General features: G+C 43.1%; 1 protein-coding gene across 2 annotated transcripts in view; it reads left to right on the top strand.

Moving 5' to 3' along the window:
- The window catches only part of prkg1l (protein kinase cGMP-dependent 1, like), a 38,715-nt gene that overhangs the window by 3,125 nt on the left and 25,171 nt on the right, over positions 1 to 10,419 (top strand). For both annotated transcript variants that reach the window (XM_072682433.1, XM_072682431.1), the window contains exons 2-5: positions 1 to 173; positions 4,712 to 4,829; positions 6,647 to 6,813; positions 9,730 to 9,843. The exon at positions 1 to 173 is cut by the window's left edge and continues 15 nt beyond it. In XM_072682433.1, the coding sequence (XP_072538534.1) occupies positions 1 to 173; positions 4,712 to 4,829; positions 6,647 to 6,813; positions 9,730 to 9,843 (572 nt within the window). The remainder of the gene's footprint in view (positions 174 to 4,711; positions 4,830 to 6,646; positions 6,814 to 9,729; positions 9,844 to 10,419) is intronic.

The following is a 10,419-nucleotide window of genomic DNA, read 5'->3' as shown; positions in this document are numbered from 1 at the left end:
CAGAGATCTGCAGTTCGCCCTCCAGCTGAAGATCGAGGAGCTGCGACAGAGGGACGCCCTGATTGATGAACTCGAGCTGGAGCTGGACGCCAAGGATGACCTGATCCGCCGCCTGCAGGGAGAACTGGACCGTCTGCGGGTCACTCTCGGCGCTCCCGGCTCGTCCACAGCAGGTCTGTTACCTTTCGAACACAGTCAATCAGCCCAGTCTCAGACATGTTTGGTGTCTGGCTTGCTTCCTTTGTTCTGGTGTCTGGTTTGACACTGGAGCTACGAGGCTTAATAATAGGTAATGTGACTGGACAAGAGTATAGATAATGTGCGGGCTTCTGGACGGCTTACACTACTTGTAGATAACAGTACGCCATACATACAGAGAGATTATACATACTATCCACATTACTGACCAACATACAGATTTAGGCGAGTGTGTGCAGATTGCATGATGCTAACTGCTAAGTTATGGCCTAAATTCCCATTACTTGCTAGCTACATTAGCCTCATTAGCTCCACTGCTAAAAAGTAAAGAAGACATCAAGCATGAGAGAATGGTTGAATTAGATGGTTTGCATCAATCCAAGCTCCTTCAATCAATTCAGTTTCATACATTACATGTCCAAATGTTTGTGGACACCTCTTATAAGGAATGCATTTAGCTACACACTCACACACTCAGCTTGGCTAGGCCCTGTAGAGACGTAAGAGGCTAGGCCCTGTAGAGACTCTTTGGAGCATATACCTATTAGCACCATGGCTGAATCCAGGCGTGAGCTAGAGGGGTATAAAGCCCCCAGCATTGAGCTGTAGAGCAGTGGAACTATTTGTTCTCTGGAATTATGGATGGTGCTTCATCCAATATTTTTGGGATGAGGTGAGTTGGTGATTATCCAACATCCTGACCTCACTTACGCTTGTGTTGCTGAATGTAATCAAAGGCTCACAGCAATGCTCCTTCAAAATCTAGTAGAGTAAAAGACAGTTACTCCAGGACAAACTCGTTTTCATACCCTTTGTTTAAAAAGAAACAAGGTATGAGCAGGTGTCCCAATACTTTTGTCCATATTGTGTATGGTAACCCCATCAGATCTGCTAAAAAAAGCATAGGGTAGGGTTTTTGATGGCCTACTGTCATGACCATCCTGAGTTTGATGGCCTACTGGCATGGCCATCCTGATAGTCCAGCAGGATCACCATTTTAACTTGATACTTAACCAGTATGACCATCTTGCCGACCAGTTTAATCAAGCTGATCATGCTGGTAGACCAGATAGTTCATCTAAGTCTAATGAAAACATGTGCTGTGCTGGTTAGAAGCTAAGCTGGTTAACCAGCATAGGGTACAACCAACACTCTCGAAGACCAGCTGAGGCCATCTAGCTACCAATATCTGGTCTTGAGCTGGATGGCTGTCTCTCTCTCTCTCTCTCTCTCTCTCTCTCTATCTCTCTCTCTCTCTCTCTCTCTCTCTCTCTCTCTCTGTCCATTCTCCCATCTCCGAGGATGATGTATAATTCTCTGAATTTGCGATTAGCTGTTTGAAATAGTTCGTGAAAAGTTCACATGTCCGCTTAAATCGCATCTCTGCCTCGACCTCACCTGTCATACAGAGACCACACAGTCTGTCCTCTCTGCTCAGCCAGGATTTTTTTTATACCTGGCCTTTTCTGAGGCCAGACTGTGGTCACCGAGCCCATCCCTGGTCAGGATCTGTCTCTGCTGTGAACAGTCAGTAGATGCTTTTTCAGGTCATTCTCTGATAGCGTCCTAGCCTACGTTTTTTTTTGGAACGTTTTAGCTTGGTTCTCCCAGTGTTCCAGATATCTGTCCTCATCGTGCAGAGCAGAGCATCTCCACAACATCAGGTAGGCCTTGTGGGGGGTGTTTCTGGTATGCAGTGGTCAGTACCTACCGAACGTGCCCCAAGGAAGGACCAGCAAAGCGGATGAACCAGCAGAGCTTATTGAAGCTCATGGAGGCCCCACTTCACAACAGGCCTTGAAGAAAGATCTGCTGCTAACATTAGTCTTGATGCCAGTCTTGAAGCACAGGACAGCTTCAGAGGTCTTGTGGAGTCCGTGTCTCAACAGGTCAGAGCTGTTTAGGTGGCACAAGTGTGACCAGCACAGTTTTAGAAATATCATATGTTTTAGATTATCATATGTTTGTCATATACATCTTCAAGTACATGCTGAAGTATAGGGATCTCTGTGTTATTGGAATCGGCCTAATGCTGCTCTACAGGCACCGGTTGGTTGGTGTTTTTGCTGTGGATATTACGAACCACCAGCATTCAGCATGTAGAGCTCCTGTTGAATGCTCATCTTATCTAGGGTAGCTGTGCTCTCTCTCACTCACACTCTTGCGCTCTCTCTCTTCCCTGCCCTATCTGCTCCCAATTATAGTGATATAACATTTAAATTGGGTATTTTTCCGGTAAAGGGACGTGATCATGAATTGGGTCGTTTTTTTTTTCTTGGGAAATTTCGCTTGCTGTTGCCTACCTAACCGAAGAGATGGAAATGTGAGGCTGAGAGAAGGCGCCGAAGCTTATTGAGCTGTATCGGCAGAACAGGTGTGAGCGGAATTGATTCCTAATCGAAGGCCCTTGCTAACGCTTTAGCCTGCTGCGCGTAGGACGCTGCGACCCACCCGCCCGCCCGCCCGCCTTCAGGCTCATATTGAAGAGAGAACTGCAGACAGAAGTGCTGCTGTTGATGTTTTAATTATATTTCTCATTGAATTTCCCATTACTCCGTTCCATTTTCAAACCCACTGAAGCGCTCACTGCGGTCTCCTCTCAGAGAGCCAATCAGAAATTGCACAAGCAGAGCCAAGACCAACACATCTCTTAGGCAGAATGAGGTCTGGAGTTATTCCGGCAGTTTGTCTGCAGGTTGTTGTGTAATTACAGATGTAATTACATCGTTATGTGATGAATTAGATTAGCATTGCGTTCACCTTTGATTTGTCCTCAGGTAGAGGATCCTTTGTAACTTTTGAGAAGGCAAGACCCCCCTGTGACCCTGTTTACGCCTGGTCACTTCACGTGACTAGTCCTGGATTGAGTCCTGATCAGTCCTAATTAGTCGATCTGTTAAAAAGGTTAATGGCGTTAATCACAACAACATTCTGTGATTAATTATGATGATTAACCTACTAGCTAAAAAGCGAGCTAGCACATCCTTGAGTTTTTGGGCTAATAAATGTGTGGTGTTCCTAATAAACTGTCTCGATGAATCTGTTTATTGTTCTTATAATCTCTCAGTGCAGTTTGGAGAAGTTTAGCCTCGAACACGACGAAGCTCGAACCCAGGAGCTTTAATCGAGAAAAGGCTTCACCAACTTTTTAAGAGACTGGATTGAGCTAAGAGCTAAGCGATGAGCAGCTGTGTGTGTGTGTGTGTGTGTGTGTGTGTATGTGTGTGTGTGTGGATTCTAGCTATTCAGAGAATGAAAGTTAGAGATTTAATCCATATTTCAGCAGAAATAACGAGTAATCTACCCTCTGAGCTCAACAGTAGCGGCGCTGTGTGTTTACATCGCTAAGTAAAACCGCTAAGAAATTTGCTCGTTACATAGCAATTATTAGTGATGTTTGGGTTGTACTGGGAGGGGTTTTGGTGGTGGAATACGTCTTGGAGAGATGGAGGTGTTTACATGTGGCTAAACATGCATCTCAGACCTTCTCCTGAAGTGATTTGTTTGAGGGATGGGATTTGGCCTGACCCGGATCCCATAATCCTGATACTCAAGACGCTTGAAGTGAGCAGGTGTAAACGCGTTCGATTGCATGTTCGATGGATCGATTGTGTTTTTGGACTGAACTGAAGACCCACCTCTTCCAAGACTACTTAGGCCAAGTGTAGTGTGTGTTGAGCATTGTGTATCTAGGTATCTATACTGACTTTTGGATTTGGCAGCATCTTGCTGGATAAGAGCGTCTGCTAAATGCCTTACATGTAAATGTAAACATCATACGATCGCCATTCGAATATATAGTTGATCGATTTTTCCATCTCTAGCATTGTGCAAAAGCTGGAGCATCCCAAGAGATTTGACCCCCCTACCAAAGTCCCGAGTACCAAGGTTAGCTTGTTAGGGCCATGGCTTATTCACAGTCGTCGTTAGGAAAGTCCAGGTGATGCGAAATTCAAAGCTATATAAACACTCCTCAAAACTCCTCAAACCTCGTCCCAACAATCAGCAGCCATGGGCTCCTCTAAGCAGCTGCCTAACGCTCTGAACATGAAACCAACTGATGCCCACAAATCAGGAAAAGGCTATGAGAAGATAGCGAAGCTTTTTCAGGAAGCTGATTCCTCAGTTCGTAATCTAATTAGGAAATGGCAGTTAACAGGAATGGTAGAGGTCTTCTATGAGAACTTCTATGTGTGATACTGCACTATTCTACTGTGCAGCGATACCCTTGTGCAAAACTTACCTTCACTGGAAGAGTCATCAGAAGAAAACCTCCTGCAACGTCATCTCAGAATTGGCTTTTGGAAATCAGCTTATCTTTTACTCGTTTAGCTATTCACAGTAATAGACCAGGTACCGAAGTTGACCAGGGGTTCCCAAACTTTTGCATGTCACTAGGAGTCCGAAAAAATATCCTTCAGACCAAAATCCAGTAGTATGCAAACTCTAGTCCAGGGCTTAATATGAATAACCCAGGGTTTTTTTGCTTCTCCTCTTTTTCTCCTTGCTTTAGGTCAGCAGCAGGTCCCCTCGCTACGGTCAAAGAGAAGAGCTGTGGTGACGGAGCCGATGAGCGTGGACCCCAAACTGCTCTTACAAAGCCCTCTGATGAGCCACAGCAAGAGCCAGGAGTGAGTTAATGACCACCTCTGACCACACCAACTCTTCCCTTTTTCTGCGCACCACTGGTCTACAAATCGGTTCTACCTCTAGGCTAGGGATGAGTGTGGATTTTTAAATACACCACTTGCCAAAAGTCTGTGGACACCTGCTCATTTCATCAAAGTTTCTTCTGAAATTAAGGGTATAAATATGGAGTTTGTCCCCTCTGCTCTTCGGGAAAGGCGTTACACTAGATGTTAGAAACTTGCTGTGGACTGAAGACAGGATTGCGTTTAGCCAGGACAGAAATCGTGAGGTCAGGTGCTGATATGTTGGATTGTTAGTTCGTTATTCCAACCCAGCCGAGAGATACTGGATGGAGTTAACATCTCTGACTGGACAGACTAAAGACCAGCACTGACTGAGCTTCATTCTGGAGGAGGAGACATCCATCCGGCAGGTTAACTTCCTCTTACTCAGTCCATGTAAACATTAGCAACATTAGCTAGCGAGTACAACCCTGAACACCACAGCTAGCAAAGAGACACAGTATCGCATTTCTACATCAAACTAATCCCCAAGACCCGGCGCTGAGGGGTCTGACCCGGCACTGAGGGGTCTGACCCGGCACTGAAAGGTCTGACCCGGCACTGAGGGGTCTGACCCGGCACTGAAGGGTCTGACCCGGTGCTGAGGGGTCTGACCCGGCGTTGAGGGGTCTGTTTGACAAGGTTATCAACCAAATCTTGCTGAACCACTTTAAATGAATGTTGAATGAATCAACGTTGATCTTCGAGTTTAGCGTGCTAGCATTTTTACACAAATCTGAGTAAATCTGCCCCACCGTTCAGCCCTGCGTTCACTCTGGACTCTCGTTTTATTGATTAAAAATTCAAAATGACACATGATGAGCTGCGATTTTCAGCTTTTTTTTTACTGGATGGGTTGGAAACTGGTGGTCAGTGTGTTTGGTTGAATTTTGGGTGTATTTAGGAAAGTGCGTTAGCCTCAGCTACTATTTATGCATCTGTATTAATCAACAAGGAAGTATGATAATGGTCTACTAACTAGGTTTTGAGTATGAGGTATGTAGTATAGATAAAAATGTCAAAGTTGAGTATATGCAAATATTTAAGTTACATACATATAGCCGTTTGGTTTTGGAGTGTAATTACCCAGTAAATTTGCCAGAGTTGATTTAACACTGTAATGTTAATTTTTTAACACTTAAAGTGTTGATTTAACACTAAAAGTACAAGAACATGCAAATTAATCTGTGTTACGATTAGCTACTGTTTTGTGCGAATATTTAACAGTAGATACTTAACAGCATCTAGCTAGGTTTACACAGGCCACTATAATCATACGTTTCTTACAGAACAATGACGTTGTCCTCAGAGGTCTATGCTCAGCCTCTTGTAGTTGTTTCCTTTCTTTAACCTTGAGTTATTGTTAAACTTATTCCTAAAATATCATCATAATCATAAACAATTTGAATAGGCTGCTGTTCATTTACAAATGATGCTAGCATCCAAATGCCTGAAAGCCCATGGTCCCATCCTTTTGTCTCTGTCCGGTCTTCATCTCTCATTTTCACCTGGAAAATATAGCCGTGACCTCAGGGGCTACTCCACCTCTGACAGCCATGCCTTGAGATATCCCCCACAGGAGAGAAACAGAAGTCGATAATAGCGTTGGACGCCACACTGCCATTTTTCCTCTCTGTTTTGACGCCGGCCCACAGGCAAGCCGATGCCGCAGCAGGGCGAGAGACATTGAGATATTGATGTAGAGGGAGTTTTTTGCTCTATCATTATCTCTCTTTCTGTCACTTTCTGTCTCCCAGGTCTCAGAGGGTGATCGAGGCGGCACTGACGGAGAACGAGTGGCTGAGGTTTGTGGGCAGGAAGCAGATGCTGGCGCTGGTGGACTGCGCCTACCTCACCACGGCTGGCCAGGGGGCAAAGGTCATTCAGGAGGGAGATGAAGCGGCTCATGCGTTCGTAGTGGAGGGTAAGAAATGACGCTATGAGGCTAATGTGGCTAAGAAGTAGTGAAGGCTTAGACTGATCAGCCATAACATTAGCACCACTGACAGGTGAAGTGAAAAACATTGATTGGTCTTATCTACAGGGGGATCTGTCAAGGGGCGTGAGCTGTAAAAACAACCAGTATGTCCAGACAGCGTGTTTCATTCCTAGAGATTATTAAAAAATAAAATTAATTAAAAAAAGAGATAAAATTAATTAGTTGAGTTAGTTTGAATTTGCTAGCGCAATGCTAAATGGCAGGCTATACACATCCATTACTGAACTACATATGCCTCATAACTCCAGTGCAAACCTGTGGACACCAAGCATGTCTTGGCAGATCAACTACAAAATGTGTAAATTAGATTTTTTTTTTTGACTGAATTATTCCTTAATACTAGTGAGATTCACAGGTTAACACTGTGCCTTTCTGCCAGTTGAGGGGAATGTCACATTATTTGCAGAGCTTTGCTGCTCGTCAGTTCTAGAAATGACAGAGACGAAGCCAGACTACAGATATTGATCTATGTAGCAAGCCTCAGCTTGTCAACGTGTAGCAGAAAGGCTTTAATGTAGGTCTGAAAAGGTTCTGTATATAATAAACCCCTGATAACATATTACTGTAGGTTAATTAACCCCTTTAACCTTAGACATACTATTGGTATTAGCCTTAAAATATAATCATGAAAATTTGAATTTGAAAATAAAAGGAATATTATAGATGTATAATAAATGGCAAATGCCCAACTTCCCCAACATGTCGAGCTGTTTCTCCGGTATCACTTTACTTGGATGGTCCATTGTAGACGCCTCATAGATGCTCACCTGACATTCAACTAACATTCAACTTTAAGTCTGTTAAATGCAACTGAAGTTAAATGTAAACGACTGAGCATTTCACACCAACCACAGTCATGTGCTTAGTATTTATACACCAATTAAACAATTTAAATACTAAACAATTGAGTTATAATTTAAATAAATAAAAATGTTAATACAAAAAAAACATTGTAAACACTTAATAAACAAAAGAAATACTAAATAAACAATCTAAATACTAAATAACTGAGTTCAAATACTAAATAAATAATGTAAATACTCAAAAAACAATTTTAATACTAAATAAATATAAAAACACAAACAGTTTAATAATAAATATATTAGTTTAAATACTAAATAAACAGTTTAAATACTAAACAAATGAGTTTGTATACTAAATAAATTATGTAAATACTAAATACATTAGTTAAAATACTAAATAAATGAGCTTGAATACTAAATAAATTATGTAAATACTTAACAACTGAGTTTAAATTCTAAATAATTGAGTTTAAATACTAAATAAATGAGTTTGATTACTAAATAAATAATGTAAATACTAAACAACTGAGTTTAAATACAAAATAATTAAGTTTAAAATACTAAATAAATTAGCGTAAATAATTCAGTAATTACTGTAATATTTGTAATATATTTAATAGGGATTAATAGATTAACAGCGCTCAGTGTTTATGCACTGTTTATTACAAGCCCAGTTTTGTGATCCCCATTCTTTGCCCCTTTGACTAGTGTTGCAGTGCAATTTCATCAGGCGCATGCTTCAGCTTTTGAGGTTACGACGCCACACTCTATCAGATCACTACTCCGCTGCTCACAACACTCTCATTACTCCAAACACACAGATGAGCTGATACTGCCCACGGTCTTAGTTTGAATGATTTATCAGCAGTGCAGAGCTTTCCTCTTACCACAGCGACATGCCTATGATCTTTAATACATAACCCACTGTCTGCATCCGTCAGGATAATCTACTGAATCTCTGCACCCCCCCCTCTCTGTCTTTCTGGGCATTTGTATTACACTCTTGCTGCCATTTGGTTTTACTATCTGGTGACAATGGCACCAGAGTTGCCAGGGGTTAGGATGTATTAGGCAGCAAGCGAACTGTGGTTAGGACCCACTAAAAGTGCTCCAAGGAAGGACAACCGGTGAACCAGGGACAGGGTGAGGGTGGCCAAGGCTCACTAATGCACACGGACAGTGATGGCTAGCCCGTCTGGTTAAATCCTACCGAAGCGCTACTGTAGGACTAACCAACTTCATGATGGCCATGTCTTGTGGAGCCCATGACTTGACGGGTCAGAGCTACACTATATGGACAAAAGTATTGGGACACACCTCAGTTTCCTTCATTTCCGTTGCCAAAGGTGTAAAAAATCAAGCCCATACACATAGTAAAGAGTTCCATTTGGCACCATAGGCTAAAAAAAGCATTGAGCTGTGGAGCAGTGAAACTGTGTTCTCTGGAATGATGGATGGTGCTCCATCCAATGCTTTTGGGATGAATTGAGGGGGGGTTGGGGATGAGGTGGGGTGGTGATCATCCAACTTACATTCTAACCTTACTAAGGTCACTGAATGCAATCAAATGCTCACAACTATGCTCCAGATAATTTTTTAATACCCTTGATTTTGAAAGAAATAAGGAATGAGCAGGTGTCCCAATACTTTTGTCAATATAGTGAATCATAAATGGACCATAAGTGAGGTGAGAAAAAAGGGGAAAATAGGTGTGTGGCATTCTGAGTGAATAGGCGTGTGTGTGTGTGTGTGTGTGTGTGTGTGTGTGTGCAGACAGAGGAATACAGAGTGTGTTAAATAGAGAGATCCATCCACTGTCACTAAAGCAGTTATCAGCACTATGGGCTCCACTGATACACCACCTTGATGTGACAGGTTGCCGTGGCGCCGCTGGTTGCCATGTTTTTGTTGCTGTGGCGTCGCCTTTGGAGATGATGCCTGTAATCTGTGACAGCTGAGCTAATCTGTCACTCAACACCTGTCACCCTTGGCAACTGCACAAACCCGAGACTGTGTGTATGTGTGTGTGTGTTTACAGAGGGTAAACTGGAGGTGTCCAGGGCCGGTCAGAAGCAGCACACCATTGAAGTGGGCACACTCTTTGGAGAACTGGCTCTGCTTTATAACCACTCCTGCACTTCAACGGTCACAGGTACACACACAAACACACACACACACACACACACACACACACACACACACACACACACACACACATATACACTCTCTATATCAATATTATTGATCACCGGTCAGCCATAACATTAATACCACCTCCTTGTTGTTTCTACGCTGATTTGTAGGTCTATAATTCCAGACTGTAGTCCATCCGTTTCTCTGCATACTCTGTTAGCCTCCTTTCACCCTTTTTTTTTAATGGTCAGGACCCTACAGGACTGACCACCACAGAGCAGGTAGGTAGTGTTTGGGTGGTGCGTCACTGTTGCGCTGGTGGTACAAGTAGATCAGAAACAGCAGTGCTCAGCACCTCAGCATCACTGCTGGACTGAGAATAGTCCACCAACAAGTCACAGCGTCCAGTGGGCAACGTCCAGTGGGCAACGTCTTGTGACCACCGATGAAGGACCAGAGGATGATCAACACAACTGTGCAGCAACAGATCAGAGAGCTTCTGTCTCTGACTTTAAGGTGGACCAACTAGGTAGGAGTGTCTAATACAGTGGACAGTGAGTGGACAGACACAGTGTTTAAACACTCCAGCAGCACT

The sequence above is a fragment of the Salminus brasiliensis genome, chromosome 6, assembly GCF_030463535.1.
Source record: "Salminus brasiliensis chromosome 6, fSalBra1.hap2, whole genome shotgun sequence".
Classification (NCBI taxonomy): Eukaryota; Metazoa; Chordata; class Actinopteri; order Characiformes; family Bryconidae; genus Salminus; species Salminus brasiliensis.
This window is presented reverse-complemented; position numbering and strand designations above follow the sequence as displayed.